Source organism: Excalfactoria chinensis, chromosome 23 (genome assembly GCF_039878825.1).
Source record: "Excalfactoria chinensis isolate bCotChi1 chromosome 23, bCotChi1.hap2, whole genome shotgun sequence".
Lineage (NCBI taxonomy): Eukaryota > Metazoa > Chordata > Aves > Galliformes > Phasianidae > Excalfactoria > Excalfactoria chinensis.
In genome coordinates, this window is record NC_092847.1 from 654,884 (window position 1) to 671,641 (window position 16,758).

General features: G+C 54.1%; 1 protein-coding gene across 1 annotated transcript; it reads right to left on the reverse strand.

Moving 5' to 3' along the window:
• Window positions 1-33: 33 nt before the first annotated feature.
• On the reverse strand, window positions 34-8,016 carry MYBPH (myosin binding protein H). Its single transcript, XM_072356152.1, has 9 exons — window positions 7,707-8,016; window positions 7,376-7,510; window positions 5,664-5,831; window positions 3,143-3,231; window positions 1,968-2,163; window positions 1,517-1,656; window positions 1,253-1,412; window positions 680-816; window positions 34-243 (listed from the first exon to the last, which is right to left on the reverse strand). The coding sequence occupies exons 1-9, from the start codon at window positions 8,014-8,016 to the stop codon at window positions 43-45; spliced, it is 1,536 nt and encodes a 511-aa protein (XP_072212253.1). The 3' UTR covers window positions 34-42.
• Between the last annotated feature and the right edge of the window lie 8,742 nt (window positions 8,017-16,758).

Here is a 16,758-nt window from a genome sequence, read left to right on the forward strand (position 1 = left end):
CAGCAGGAGGAGGCAGGAAGGGAGAGCTGCTCCTCTCCCTCCTCAGTCAAACTTACTTTTCACATCAAGTTTGCAGTCTACTGAGGCTTCCCCCAAAGGGTTCACAGCTTTGCAGGTGTAGACACCTGCATCGAAAGGGCTGGGCTTGCGGATTTCCAGGGAGCAGACACCCTGCTCGATCATTGCTATGTATTTTGGATCTTCCCGTATCTCCATCTTATTTTTCATCCAGATGATTTTGGGCTAAAAGGCAGAAGGATTTCATTTATTGATTTATTTCTAAAGCAAAGAGAGACACGAGAAAATCTTACTGTCCCCAAAATTTAGCCACCTCCTTCTGCTTCGCCTTGGCTCTTCCTGACACCAGTGGCCACGATGGGAAGTTGGAAGTCATTTATAGTGTTAAAACATCCATTCTGGAGCTCTAACCACCACCCACAGCTCCTCTATCAGTATGGGAGGAAACAGGACATGGCTTGAATTGAGACCAATCTCCCCTCCCTGTGCAGAAACACCCCGGCATGCCCTGGTTTGTCTCAGAGGGCAGCTGCAGACCCTATCTCCATTCAGCCCTAACCCAACATGGCCAGCCATCTCCCTACACTTCCAGCCACTCTGCAGAGCCCAGCTGGTGGCTGCCTGCACACAGAGGCAATGCTGCCCTTGGAGGAGCACTGACCTGGGGGAAGCCCCGGACGGAGCAGAAGAGGTGAGTGCTGTAGCCTCGGGTGGTGGCTCGGTCTGTCAGGGGTTGGGTGAATTTGGGGGGCTCCATCATGTCCCGTTCAGGGATCTTCTGTGGTTGGTAAACAGTTTCTAGGGAATTAATGAAATTAAGGTTAGGCAGAGTTTGGGATCCTTGATTGACCATCACATGGCTGCAAGTACCCAACCCCAAGCCTCCCAAAATACTTCTGCTCTCTCACATAAGCTAGAGTGACCCCTGAGAGCTTGGCCTTCAGCTCACACCAGCCCTGTCTGTAACTCATCCAACCATGCCCAGTCCCTGGGGCTGACACAGACTCCTGTCTGTGAGCCTGCAAGACAATGCTTGTCTCACTCTGTGCAGCAGGTCAGACCAAGGCCAGGCACCTCTCAGAACCTTCTACTTCACCCATCCCAAGGACCGACAGCCTCACCCTGCAGGGCTCATCCTGGAGGCACCACCACTGACCCAGCACCAAGGAAGCCCCGTTGGGGACAGGATCCCTCTCTCCCACCCCATCACCCCAAACCATGTCCCTGTCCCCACTTGTCTTCTTGATGTGAGCCACCCCGGAGGCGAGAGCTGCTGTTTCGCTCATCCCACAGGCATTCTCTGAGAAGACACGGAAGGAATACGTGTTGCCTATGATGAGGTCAGAGACGGTGCAGCTGGTGCGGGTGCAGCGTTCCAGCACTGTGAACCATTTCTAACAGGGAGGGAAAGAGAAAGAAGAGCAGTTGTATGTTGTCCAAAGGAAGGGGAACCCATGGGTGCAGCCCCAGCACTGGGCACAGGAGTGGCCGGACTCACCCCACTCTTCTTGTCTGACTTCTGCACTGTGTAGCCCTTTATCTCCGAGTTCCCATTGTCTGCTGGGGGACTCCACTCCAGGGCCACGTTAAAGCCCCACACATCCACCAGCTTCAGGTTCTGGGGGGGACCAGGCCGCTCTGCAATTACAAACACTCACATAGCTGTGTCCTCATTTGCTCCCCCCAAATACTACGCTCTGACCATCCTTTTCACTTCATTTTTAATGCACGTGAGGATCTGCTATGGGCATGGGCTGGTAGACATCCTGCATCCTCCACAGTGATTCCTTTATGTAATGGAAGAAGGACCCCAGAGCCTTGCCCTTGCTTTAATGCTGTCCCTATCCTATACCACCCAGACCAGAAGCTACCCCCAACCAAAGGGCAGAAATGAGCTCTGGATCCATCTCTCCCAGCACAACCCCACAGGTCCCCATCTGCAGCCGTACCAATCACTCGGATGTCCAGGATGGCTTTATCCTCTGCTCCATTTATCCTCACTGAAAGCTGGTATTTGCCCGAGTCGCTGCGCTGCGCCGTGCGGATGAAGAAGATCGTGTCCTTGTCTGTGTTGCGGATGTTGACCCGGCTGGTGTCCAGGGGCTGGTTGTCTTTGGTCCAGGTCACCTGGGGCTGTGGCTTTCCCTGGAGGAACCCATGTAGGTAGGTTAGAGCAACTGAAGGACGTGGTCCCAGCAGGGTGAGCAGAGCTGCTCCACTTCATCCAGGCAGCCACAGCCTGGATATGTACCATAGAATCCTTCTAGTTATCCTTCTAGTTGTAAGGGACCTTAAGTGTCACCTAGTCCGACTCCCCTGCAATGAGCAGGGACTCTCCCATCCAGCAGTGCACAGGGAAGAAACTATAGCAAATTCCCATCAGCCCAGCTCCAGGGTGATGCTGGTCCCTAAGGTCCCCACAGAGCAAATCCGTTTGCCTGTCAAGGGATTTGCAGACAGAGCTGTGCTCATGTTGCTGAGCCGAGGTTCAAGCTGAGCAGCAGGGGTTTGAGTTTGGCATCCATAGCTGATTCACCCCTGGAGCATGGCCAGCACAGGCTTCCAGCCACCCACAAGACATGGGATGGACAAGTCCCTCACTGTAGGGATAGCTTTCTGCCTCTTGCTCCCCCCTGCTCGGCTGGGGTGTTTCAGGGGTAGGTTTAATCCACTGCAGATGCTGTAGTGGAGATGCTTTGAGGATGCCACATACCGCATGTAATAAGTTAGTCCAGGAGATGGACTCCAGCTTGTTCCACCAGCATCATCTCCTTCACACAGCCCTGGGGCTACCCTGCTCCAAAACAGCCACCTTCCCTAGGGGGACACTCAGCACTGTGTTTGTGGGTCCATTGCACTGTAAGCCAGGTATGATCTGAACAGGAACCACAAGACAGCAGCAATACCTACTTCATGCCCTAGTCTTGGGGTTGTCTTCTTACCAATGGGAGCTAGGGAGGAACTGGAGAGCAATTCCCACCCATCTCAGCCCATAAGACATAAGGACCAGTACAAGCTAGCACACAGCAGAACAGGAGCCTGCTACATTGGCTAGGAAGATCACTGGGGAAACCAACCCTGGGTGAGCAAATCCAAGGGATTAAACCCCAGATCACCCACATACCTGGAAAGGGATCAGCAGGTTCACAGCCTCCCCAACAAGCCTGATGTATGCCTGCCGCAGCTGACGAGGTAAGCGGATCCTCGGGAGATCTGGGAGCCAGAAAATCAAACAGTGGGGCCAGGAAATCACAGCTCACAGCCTGATCACATCACACAGATGTGGTTAAACATAGACAAATCCATCCCAGGCGTCCTGCTTGTGGCCTGTGTGATCTCCTGGGCCATGCTTCCCATTGCCAGCACCCCAAAATGACTTCCTTGTCCAGCTGTGACCAACCCAATGGTACCACCACCACAAGGAACCATTAGGCTACCAGGGTGGGTTAACCAGAGCCCACGTGGCAGCAAAGCCATGGGCAGCACCTCCTGGTTGGGAACCATTTATCTCCCAGCTCACTCAGAGCTGTTTCTAGGGACACACAACCTGATTTCCATCCAGGGCAAGGCTTGGTGGACCTCCTCCTTTACTGTGGGCTCAGGGCTGTCAAGAGGACAAGATGGTGCACGGTTTCTCACTGCAGAGCTACAAAAGCCCAGGCTAGAAAATGGAGGCTGATATCCCCAAGGGAACATAACAAAGATAAGCAAAAAAACCACTGGAGAATGCCAATGGAGTGCGTGTCTCCTTCCCGGGGTGAAAATAGCAGCCGTGTAACCCAACCAGCACGGAGCCAGCGATCCTTCTGGGGAGGCATCGAGTTGACGTGAGCCCCTCATAAAAGAGCTGTGTGTCTCTGCCTGGATTAAACGTGCTGGAGCTCAGCTCTGGGGAGGGGGCTCTTGGAGGGCGACAGCCAGAATTAAACCGGGAGCAGGTGAAGCCTCAACAGCTGTGAGCAGAGAGGGCTGGGAGATGCCCGACAATCCCAGATGGCCCCGCTGACAGCTGGGGAGGTCTCTGCTTTGTGCACACAGCTGTTGGCTGCAGGAATCCACGTGTTGGTGCTCTGCGTGGGCTCATTCATCCCAGCAGGGCAGAGAATCTGGATTTCCATGGAGGAACATTAATGCATGGGTGTCTTCCTCAGCTCAACCCCACAGGGGCAGTGGCCCAGGTGAAGTGTATACGTGGCTGGGAAGGCATTCCCTTGCCCTAATTCCCTGCAAGATGCTGAATCTTTGGCTGGTTTCTCCCCATCTCTCTCCCTGCCTCCCAAACCCACTCATCCCACCTGTTCTTAAAATCCCTGCTGCATGTACTGCTGCTATTTAAAATCCCATATGACGCTGTAAATGTACCAAAGAGGGGCACAAAAATGCAATCCTGAATAAAATGGGAAGGCCAGAATGTAACAGACAAGATGGGGATGAACGGACTCAGACACCCACTGTGCACCAGCAGTGCTGGGGTGGACTTGGAAGGGGTCATTTGTTTCTCAGCAAAGCCAAAGCACGTGGCAGGCTGTGGTTCAGATGAAATGCAAAAGTTGGCAAGTGCCATGTGCCAATAAAGAGTTTCAGACAGTAAAAGAAAGGGGGGAAAAAAGAGAGAGAAGTTGCACATGGATCTTCCAGCCCTCTGGGTTTTACTCTCAGCTGGCACACGTGGTTGGGAAAAAGCTTGCAGTGATGACAGCAGAACAGACAGCTCGGCCTGATGCAGCTTGGTGCAGCATGGGTCTGCCAGTGGGAAACCTGAGCTGTGCACCTGGCATCTCATCCCAGTCCCCATGCCTCAGTTTCCCCAGTTCTGCAAGGATAAAGGGGTCTGGAGGTGAACACGGCACCACTGGCAGACACCTCTGTGATATCTCTGCTTCAGTCCCCAGAGGATACAGGCAGAGCATGGACACAGCACCCAATAACCCGCAGCCCTGCAGGACCCTTTCCAGATGCTGGTAGCCTCCTTTAAGTCCTTTCCTACAAAAAGCTGGCAGTTTCTGCAATAGTTCACGTTACCATTAATGCTATTTTTAAGGCAATGAGAAAAAAAATCTCTTTGAGATTTGAAATTCTTTGAGTCACAGAAAAACTTGTGCACTAATAATTCCTCTGAAAGGGTAAATAAATACATTTCCTTTCAGCTAAATGAAAACCAGCCTTGCAATCATCCATCAACCTCAGCACATTTGCTGCACCCCAGTAGGAATGCAAGTCTTGCTAAGCATGGGAGCAAGCCATTCATTAGCGCGTCCAGCATGATTAGAGTTCCCATGCTCCAGTCAACCATCTCAGCTAAATAAACAAAGCAGCCTCTGGCCCTGCTGCCCAACGGGTGTGTGGTGGCACAGCAGAGATGCAAGGAGAGGAGTTGCAAGGCCATTTCACAGCCATTGCAATGAAATGGGAAAACGGAGCTCTGCGTTTTGGGCATGGTTCTCTCCCATCTACAAGATCAGTGCATTGAGGTCAGGAAGCTGTCCCATTCCCATCCCATTCCAGGGGAACTGGGCCGTGTTTTGGAGGATAACATCTCAGTCAAAGGCTGGATTGCAACAGTGAGAGGGTAGAGGATGTTTGGGATGCAATTTCTTTGCCTGTTGACAAAGCATGAGGGGACAGTGCTTGGCATGAATCCTTACCAGTGATCTCCCTGATGAGGATCGGTTGCTCCAAGGTAGCTGGGACGCTGGTGCCACTGGCACTGATGGCCTTCACCCTCACATGGACCTTCTCACCAGAGCCAAGGTCCTGGATCTTGTAGCGGGTGGAGAGAAAAGGCTCCTTGTTCACAGCTGTCCAGTCTGTACCTGGAACAAACCCAACAAAGCCCTACAGATACGGCATGGCCAGATGGATGCACACCCCCCAGACAGCGGGATCAGACCCCAAGAGGTGAAACAGAGAAGAAATAAACTGCTTCCTTGGAAAGGCACAAGCAGAAAGATTCATGTCATCAGATTTGGGGCACCTGGCCTCCCCACCCTGCCAAGGAGTGTGGGTTACCAACTGGCAGGTGGTCAACTGTTGAGCAGGAGGCAATTTGCAAGGCATTAGGCCAACAAACATGGGCTCTGCTGACATTCCAGGTGCGTTTCTGGAAGTAGTTAAGATCCTCTGACCACCCTGCCAGCCTATCTTCTTCTACTTGAATCCCAAGGATGTGCTCCCCAGCACATCCTCCACATTGGATAAGCCAGCCCCTGGCATTACTCCACCTTCAGTCCAATCTGACCATATTTTGGCCTCCCAGGTTCTTGTACCAGCCCAAATGCAGCAGTCCCAGAGCCCACATGGCCATCACAGAGTGACTATGGCTCTTCTGCCACTCAGCCAAGGCCAAAGCAAGCTAGGAGAGCATCCAAAACCATGACCTTTGGTGGCTGTTAGCCAGCTCCCTCCAGGAATGCCTGCACCTTTCCTTCTCCTATGCAGGGACCTCCTCACATGTCCTGTCAAGCCAGTTACCTCTCCAGCCCTTGGCCCAATGGAAAGCCTTCCGTGGCCAAGCTTGTAGCTTTGCTTGTGTTGATCACTCCTGTCACAAGCTGAACAGCCAAAGGCCACAGGTCAAGTTCCAATGGACCACCTGGGTCTCCCAAACTGCTCCAGCCTCACGCAGCACCCAGCCCAGCAGCCCCAGCCTCCCCTTGCTGTTCCCACACACACTTCGTTCATTCTCACCCCAAGGCCAAGCAGGGCTTCACAAGAGTGCCCAAAACACGTCTCACCCTCCTACTTCATTCCACCACGAAGCCGTGCAACTGGAGAACCACAGCTAATTGCTGCCACCCACCAACCCACCTCCATCCTCTGCATCCATCCTCCTTCCAGGCTCTTTGAGCCCCATGTTCCCGGAGCTGAGTTCGCCTGCTGATACACACCAGCCTCTCACACCACCTAGCAGGATGCTTTCCTCTCTCATCCTCCCATCTTATCCCCATTCCTCTGTGCATCCCTTTGAGCAGATATGGGAGAATTGTGTCTTTCTCCCCCCACAGTCTTGTGTGCCTATCCCAGTCCCAGGTTCATATAGAGCTGGTGGTCACCCAAGGCCATTCCCCATGGGCATGCTGCTCCCTCCTTCACTCTCTAGCTGGATGCAGCAGTGATGTTAAACCCCTGCAGTCCAGCCCACTGCTAAAGAGACCACCAATACCTGAAGCCAATGGGATGGTCCTCTCCTTCACAGGAAAAAGAACATAATACGCCATTTAAATCAAAGTATTTGGGGCAAAGAAATGGAACTGTGGTGCACAGAAAGGTGCTGCCAAGTTCCACCCAGCTCCACCCCACACCTCTGCAGCACCTCACCCACTCTCCATGCTTACGAGGCAGGAAAGCCCAAGCCTACTTCCATCTTTGCAGATCTCCACCACGTATCCATCCAGGCTCGATTTGCCCGTGTGCTCCGGTGCTTTCCAGGTCAGTGTAACAGAGTTTTCAGTCACTTCTTCCACAGTCAAGGACAAGGGGACGCTGGGGGGCTCTGCAACAAAGCCACAGAGTGAGAGCAGGGTGGGCTCTTGGGGAGCAATCAGCCCACCCACCCCCCACCCCCCCAGCCCTACCCCTCTCCCAAAATATCACCACTGATTTCATCCTCTCATCTCTTCACCCCTTTGCGTCCCCTTCTCATCCTTGCACACTCCCTTCCCCACTTCACTATCCAGTCCCCTCCTCACCTTCTTTGGGTTTCTCAGGCTCAGGTTCTGGGGCTGGGGCTTCAGCTGGGGCAGCTGGGGGGGATCCTCCCTCAGTTGCTTCATCTGTGGGGGCCGGAGCGTGCTCAGCTGCAGGAGCTGCAGGCTGCTCCGCATCAGGGGGATGCTCGGGGGCTGGGGGTGTTTCAGCAGCGGGGGCTGGGCTATGCTCTTCCTTTGGGGTCGGTGCCGGCTCTTCCTTTGGGGCTGGTTCCGGTGCTTTCTTTGAGGCTGGTGCTTTCTTTGCGGCTGGTGCTTTCTTTGCAGCAGCTGGAGCCGTTTTGCCGGTCATCGCTGCAAAGCCGAGGGGCTGCTTTGGGGTCTCCGCTCCGGGATTTTTGCTCTCAGTGAGGGTTCCCTGCTCCAAACCAAAGGTGTGTCCTCCAGACTTGGGATCTTAGCTCCGAAGCTGGGCTCCGTGCTCTGGATTGGGAGTCTCCACTCTGGATCCTATATCTCCACTCTGAAGGGACGGGGCTGTACTGCAGGACGGCTGTGCTGGGAAGGGGGAATCAGGTCACTGAGCCAGGACAGGGGCTGGAGATTTTTATAGGCTTGGGCTGGCACTTGTCACCTCCCTGCAAACCAATCTGCCTGCGCAGGCGGGGGCCTCCAGGAATAGCCACCAGGGACCTGCACATTCAGCAGCACGCCCCTACCCCCTCCTATGGGACTGCAACACATGGTCCTGCCCCCCCACTCCCCCCATGCCTGCACGGGACTGTGCAGGCCAGGGCCAGGTCACCTTTCTTTGGGGACACAGCTCCTGTTCCCACACCAACACCATTGTGAGCTTCCCACCTCACCACTGCCACCTCCGTGGTTACCTGCCGGCCCCAAGTTCTGAGCTCACCCCACACAGGACTCCTCCATCTCCACATTGCTCCCCTGACCCACTTGTCCCCCAGGTCCTTCCTTATTCCCTGCCATAACCTGAGGCCATTCCTCTCCTCAGCTCAGTCCCAGAAACCCAGAAGAGTTGAGGCTGGAAGTCACCTCTTGAGATCATCCAGACCAACCCTTCAACACAGTAGGGTCACCAAGGCAAGATGCTCATGAGCTTCTCCACTTCTTTGTACCCAGATCCTCTCCTAGCTCCTACCTGAACACCTGACCCTTCCCCAGTCCCGTTGCCAGCCCCAGATCCCCTCTCTTCATGTCATCCCCGTAGCTCCTTGGCCTTGACACAGTGGTTTGCCCTATCACGATCCTCAGCACAGCCCTGTGGACACCTGCTCTGTGCTTTTCCCAGCCCTGCTGACCCACATTCCTAGAGAACACTGAGCACAAGCTAGCCTTGCAATGTCTTGCAGCCTTGACTCTGCCTTGTACATGCAAAGCAGAACTGTGTCCATGGGGTCTGGTCACCCCAGGACTCATATCCAACCACCTTTCTGCCAACATCAAATTCCAATTCATCCCAAAGGATCACAGTAACCCAAAGCAATGTTAGCCTATAGGATATAATCCCACTCACCCCCCTGACTGTCCTTGTTTCGTTTGCTGCCATGTCATGCATGGTACACTACTAAAAATGCCTCTGTAACCTATGGTCTAATTCCTTAGCCTACCTCAAATTCAGGTCAACAGAGCTTCTGGGCATGGAAACAGGGACAGCGAGCACTGGTGGCTGCACAAAGGCACTGCCTGAGGTCCTCTACTTAACAGAGGGTGACACCAGGAAGAGCATGAAGGAGCCCTTCCACTTTCTGCCTGCCATGATCCTGTAGGGTGAGAAGAAAACTCATCACAGACAGCAGCCCTGCAAGTCGCAGGAGGATCAGGTGATGTGAGCACAACCCTCCAATACCCCGCTCCCCTCATTGGCTATAGTCTGCAATCTGCAGTACAACACTCCTGCCCCACGGTCTGCCCATCCTTCTCCATCAGCCTTCAGCTCCCTGGGCAGTAGGATTGGGGAAAACTCCATTTCCTCTATGCCTTGAGCCACCAAGACTTTGTCCAATCTTTGACCTCCTCAATCTAAACGAAGGTGGGATGAGACCTCCCAGAACCCCTGCCCAGAGCTGGCTTTGGCTGTAGCCCTCTGATTAGTATCTCCATGGGGGACTTCAGCCAACACTTGGCCTTGTTCATGGGTGGCACACACCTGGCCCACATGGTGATGGCCTTTCCCATCAGCTCACAGGTGAACATTCTGTGCACCAACTCGAAGTCTTTGGTTATTTTCCCCCCAGCAATGACTGCGATGTCTAATCTAAACCAGAACACTTTGCAAAGAGGAAGTCTCCTTCAATTGTGTGTCGAGAAAAGCAATCTTAAAAGCTCAGAGAAAAGAATGAAGAAGAAGATCAATACCAAAACTCTGCTCTGTAAGGAAATGAGCACTCTGATTTCTATTTCTATTCGTGTGAGTGCAGTTGCAAATTAAACATCTCCCCCTGGAAAGGAACATCAATGCAATTATTGCACTCGCAGTTCTTGAGATGAACAAAATCTGAGTTTTTAGGACCTTCTGGGTGACGTTTCCATGTTGTTTTCTCTGTTGACTCACAGGATGACTCATAGGTTAAGAGCAAATGAATCAACACGGCTTATCACCCAGACTTATCTGGGCCACGTTACTGTAGTATATTGGCATCTTGTTAATACTCACATCACCAGCGAGGTCACCATACATTGAATACACTCAAGTACAAAAACGCTACGTGGGTCACCAGGGTATTGTAGCTGGTTGCTCAAACCCAAAAGGCTCCCAAAGGGGCCAGTCTCAAGGTTTGGTCACTCACCTCAACATCTTCAATCGTGGATGAATGATGGGGAGGGGAAAACGGGGCCAAGGAGCCACTTCTTCAAGAAGTATGGAGCAGAATGTCCCAAAAGGGTTCATGCTCAGTGGGGAGCTGGTGTGGGGAGTAGGAGATGGGGACAAAAGGAGATGCCCAATGGGGAGAGTGCTTCACCTTGGCATATAATAAATTAGGGTTGGGAAACAGCATCAGGGACACAATGGGTGGAATGGGGGAAAACCCAGGCAAGGCCATTCCCAATGGCAACAGCTGATGTGTTGATGGGGGAAGACAGAACATCCTTCTAATGGTTGGAGCAAATCCTGGAGCCAAAGACCCAGAATGAATGAAGAGGCCATGTCATGTGGGCAAGAAGGGCTTCTTAAAGCTGAACATCCACTGGATTCATTGGATTCATCCCATCTTGTATCCCCACGAGTCCCTCTGGAGAGCCCAGGTAGGCTCTTTGTGCCCCTGGAGGACTATGAGCAGCAGCTGAATGTCACATTCTGTCACCCAGGCCACCAGTAATTGCAAGCATGGCATCATGAGGTCCTTGTCAAGAGTAGGATGTGTCAGTGGGGCAGAAGACAGAGACAGGCTGTTGTATCATATCACAGAATGGTTTGGAGGAGAGCCCTGAAGAACACCCAGTCCAACTCCCCTTCCATGGGCATCCTTCACAAGCCCTCCTTATCTTCCTAGGAGGTTATCAAGGAGTGGCCACTCACAGCCTGTATCAGGGTGGGGAAGGAGATACTCAGCATTTCACAGTCCCCACTGTCACTCCACAGTGGGATATGACCAAAGCCACCCAAACAGGGAGACCTAGAATTGTCCCTCCCTCCATATGGCCACATACAGTCCTATCCAAGCTGCGTGGACTGAGATTCCATGGAAAACACCCCAACCAGCCCATACAAATGCCCAAACCCCACAGATTTCAGCACAGAGGAGGTGTCCAAAGCCTTTTGGAGCCCAACCCCTCCTTGCAGGGGTTAAATCAGACCTACACAAAACCATGGAGCCCATATGGAGACCACGCAGCCACCAACCACAGCCACCAGCTCAGGGTCATGTCATGCCAGCCGTCACTTCCAGGCTCCTGCAGCATTTCCAGGCTGCCCGTCACCACGATATTCACAGCATGCTGAGTCAAGCACCGGGGCAGGCGGCAGGTGGGCTGGGATGCAGACAAGCTTTCCGTCTGGTGCACCGCACGCAAGCAGATGCTTACTTCACCCCACAGCAATGAGCACAGGCAGAGACTCAGCAGGAACATGGGAGCAACCCCTCCCCTGAAGCCCCCCAGGGCAGGTGATGGATGGCTTTAAAATGTCCTTATCTGGTGTAGAACGCACAGCCAAGCAGTCGAGAGACACATCCAGCATGATTCAGGGTATCTCTGAGCTCCTATTGGGGTATCAGCTGGGAATGCAAATAAGGGTTGTGCTGCCCAGCCCAATGGATGCTGTAGGATTGTCCCCATGGTGTGACCACGCATCAAACCACACCATCAACACTCAGCATCCCTATGGCTCAGCTTGGCACCTGGGGATCACCCACACCCAGCACCTGCTCACCAAGCCGTATTGTTGGGGGCTGGAGCTGGAGCCTTCCCACCAATGTCAGGAGCTGCCAGATGCAGGCAGGAAGATGCCAACATTCAGCCTCACCAGCATCTTTGGATGCTATTTTTGAGCAGCAATGGGATGACCATCCTCCATGTTGGCAGGGGGACAGCAACAGAGAAACCCAAGTGGGGATGCTCAGACTCTGCCCAGTGCCTCACTGGGAGCAGAGCCTGGATCATCTGTCCTGGAGGTGGCACCATGATGGGGAGCACCGTGTCACAGTCGTATCACCAGTGCCAGCAGTCCCATTGCACATCACAGCTGCACAGGGCAGGAACAGTGACTTCCCAGGCCAATATGGGCAGGCAGAAGCACCTGTGAGCCTTGACATTCCATAAGTCACCCATCATACGTCCAGCACCCAGAAGCCGTGACAAAGCCAAGGCATTGCTTTGCCTCCTATGGCTTTTTTTTCCAACCCTGCCCCACCTCCGGGGCTGCCAACAGGAGCTTACCTATGCCAGGCTGAGCCCTTGCCAGCCTTGCTGTCCTCAGCCTGCTGAGGGTCACCTCCACCAAGGGCCAGGGACAGCAGCTGGGGACGCCAATAAGGCTCTGTCAGCACCTGCCCTGCCTGGTCTCCCTCTGGGGCAGGCTGCAGACAGTGTGACCCAGAACCCTGCTTTGCTGAGCTCAATGCCTGCAGCCCCAGGTAGCACCCAGTGCATCCCAGTTAGCCCAGCCTTGATGTAAAACACATCCCACTGCCAGCTACAGCCCAAGGCACACACTCACTTGGCCTTCAGCATCCCCTTACCTCTCCCTCTAATCCAGGCTCCGTCATTCAGGACCTCCCTGCCATGCCCCCTCCCTGCAGAGTTTACAGGACAGGATGGGCTATGAGAGGTCAGACCATGCCCACGTAGCTGTGACTTGCTCCAGATCCCATTAACTGGGAATACAAACCCACTTCATGGTTGTCCAACAGTGGCCCAGCTGCACCCTTCCCTGCTGCCACCAGAGAGCATCATGGGGACATTTAACCAAGCAGTCCTCACCCTGGATCCCTGTAAAACCCTCCAGATGCTGCTCCAGAATTTGGGAAGATGCCTTTTTCTCGTGGTCCTCAATGTCCCCGGTGTCCCCACAGATATGGCCCAGGTCTGCTTCACATACGTGGGCTTCACGTGTGCTTGCTGTGAGGGATGGGGAATGTGGGCTCTGCCCCCCAACCTGACCCACCTCTGCTGTCCCCTTCCACATCAGGACAGCCCCATATGACACCACAGTGCCTTTCCTGGAGGAATCAACACCCCAAACTACTTCCAGAGCAGCTGGGCCAGGACCTGGGGATCAGAGCATGAATGGGGTTTGATCTCTCAACCCAAAAGAGCAAGAAATCATCCATGGCAGACAGTGCTCCTCCTGTCAGCACACGCTCAAGCCAACACAACAGGAACACGTGTGTATTTTTGCAAGGGAAGGCTAACACATGCAGCCCCTGTGACCCAACAAGGGCTGAGCCTGGCAGTGGCTTTTGCTGTGATGGGCTGCTTTCATCCCCTGGGGTTTGGAGGTGGCAGAAATCCTAGGGGGTCTATGGACAACGTGAGGGTCTCGTGCCCACCCCCCCAAAGCACAGTCCTTCCAAAGGAGGAGGACACCCTAAGGGTTGAATGAACAACTGTCCCTGCTGCAATGGAACCAATGCAAAGAGAGCTCACTCCATCTTTGGGCTGGAAACACCCCAGGATCCCACAGCACCCTTATCCCCAGCTCCTGCAAAGCCCTCGGGATCCCATGGATGGAGGAACACTGCAGTAATGTGCGGGGATGTGCAGCGCTCCCACTCAGCTGCCACCAAAGCTGAGAAGCTGATTTAATTTCACAACCTGCAAAGCCCTCGGGAGGGTAAATGCAGTCAGACCCTGCACACCAGGGCAGCCTATTTCCTACCCCTGGCTGCATGGCTTCAAAACCAAAGTGCACAAATGTGCACCGTCCTGCAAGACAGACATGCACCAACCCTGCCACTTGCATGGGCCAATGCACCCCTGGTGTTCCCTTTCCTGGTGCCCACATTACCTTCTGCTTGCAGGGTGTAGGGAACCCATGTCCTTTGCACCCCAGCACAGAAGGATGAGGGGGACAGAGGGAGCAGCCAGCAACTGACATCTGATCCTGGCTGCTCCGGTGTAAACTTAGCATGGCCTTTCGGAAAGTACTTGCTGTGGCAAAACACGCAGTAAATTACTGTTCTGGATGCCAACAATATTTTGAGATTAGCAAATCTTACAGAGCTCCTTGGGTACAAGCTGGGTTTGGGGTTGAGGTTTGCAGCCATGCCAGCAGATCTGGGGGGCTCTCACCACCCGCTGCCTCTGAGGGCAGATAGCACTGAGCTGCAAATGTACTTTGAAGGGAGATGGGAGAGATCTGGGCCAGCACCATGCATGGGGCTGCAGGTCTCCTGTGGGTACCCCCCCCCCATTGGCTGCCTCTATACTGCCCCAAGTCCCCCAGGGGCTGAACCACCTCCATCCCCACCTCCATCACCCCACAGTGCCCAGCACTGGGCAGGTGACACAACCACGGTGCTTTGGGGGCAGCAAAGCCCAGAGCTTTGCAAAGGCCACCCATGGGGTGAGACCATGCTGCCACCACCTGCCCCCCACCCCTGCCATGGGTTCCTCCAGCTCAGCCGAAGGCTAATTCTGCCCCACAGCCCTCTACCCATGGGGCAAAGAGCAGAGGGGAGCACAGAAAAAGAGGCAACAAGCACCTGGGGATTAAAGCAGGTACACCCAGGTGGGAAGCCATTGCATGCTGCAATTAACCCCTGAAACAGCCTCAATGCCAAACAACCCAAAGGTGGTGTTTTAACCCACAATCAGCTCCTGGCTCAGTACAGGGCAGCTGGGGAAGCTCCCATGCTACACCTGAGGCTGTGCAGCTCAGCCCTTTCCATCTATGGGTGCCTACATGCAGCCCAGCCATGGGGCTGTAAGCTGAGACGTCTCTGCACCTCCTGACCATCAAACTGCCCCAGAAAGGAGTGGATTCCCTGCACTATATTTGCAGGGGGCTGCAGCTCAGCACCAGTCCTGCCCAAGCCCCTCTGCTGATCAACCCCTCCAAGGAATCCCAAAGGCAGATCGAAATGCTTGGGGTTAAATCTGTCTCATTGCAAGGGAAAGCAGCAGGGCTGGCTTGGGTCTCTGAAAGAAATGGTTCCTAAAACTAAAGGATGAGGTTTTCTTTCATGTTCTGGGGGCTGTGAGTTGGACTCTGACTGCACTCTGGGTACAGAGGCAGGGGGGATGGGGATGTAGAGGATGCATTTCACTGAGAAGCCCCATTTTTTGTGTCTCATGAGGGTTTGGCATCGCTCCTCCTCCCCTGGACTGGGGCTGCTGTGTTGGCTGTGGGATGGAGCATCCCCACAGGCTCTCAGCCCCATGTCCCAGTGTAGTGGCAATGCTAAGTCACAGCCTGAAGCAGTGATTGAGCACCTGATGGGAAGGCAAGGCCAACCCAGGGGAGCTCAGGTGTGTGCAATGTACCTGAGTGATGGAAGGGGTAGAGCCAGGATCCACCCCATCCCAGCCCTCATTTAAGGACTGGCAGTGGAGATACCTGAGGCATTCTAAAGGTAAGCAAATGTTCTTTCTTTGTTTCTGTCTGCTGCGTTTAGGCTTGTATTCACTTGTTTTGGGTAAAGGCTTTGCCCTCCTACTGTTATTGCAATGTTTTCCATCACATTATAGTGTTACACCCAGCACCTGTGAGCACTGGGGTAGAAGGGGCAGGAGGAGGGCACTGCTGCAATTTGGTGGTAGCAAAGAAGGTGGCAGTGGCAGAGAAAGTACAGACACACCTGATCTGAACCCATACGTCCTCAGCCCCCCATGGACCCGGAGGAGGAAGAAAATAAGTGGGAAATCCCTGGAGGGAGCGGAGCTCTTCTAACGCTGCTCTTCCCAGAGAAGTTTCATTGCTCTGATGCTGCCATCCAGTGGGAGAAGCTCCCTGCAGAAGGAAAAGCTGGAAGCGTGGCCCTGGGGCTTCCAGCTCCAATAGAGGCACCCAGCATTGGCCCGGAGGGGGGCTTATAAGGGCCCAGAGCCCCCCCGCTCTGTGCCCGGCCTCAGGCTGGCCATGGGCAGGACGAGGTGAGCTCCTGCACTGTGGGGATGCTGAGCCTGGGCGCTCTGAAATGCAGCAGAGCAATGGGGTGGGCAAAGTGGAAGGGGGCAGCAAAGGGGGGAACAGGGGCAGCCATGGGCCTTCCTCACCAGGAGGAGGAGCTGCAGCGCAAGCACGGGATGCTGGTGCAACACCCAGGGTTGTGCAGGGAAACGTTTGCAGCGCAGCGTTTGCACCCTGAATGCACCACGCTCGCAGAATTCCAGCGTGCAGTCATCAGCACCGGGGCCATAAAGGAAGAACAAAGCAAAACAAAAGGCCAGACGAAGTTCTCTCCAGGCTCGGTTCGGTGAAGCAGAACAGTTTTGGCTGTGCACCCACAGCAGAGCCCACAAAGTGCCTGTTTGTTGGCACGGTGGGGTTCTGGCAGAAAAGGAGCTTTCAGTGGGAGGATTCCAAGTTCAGCGGCTCACGGTTCGTGGCAGGGGCACAAAGGGACAGTGTTCCTCCAGAGCAGAGGGGTTTGGGGCTGGGAACACAGCATAGAAGCTGTCAGAGCAGAGT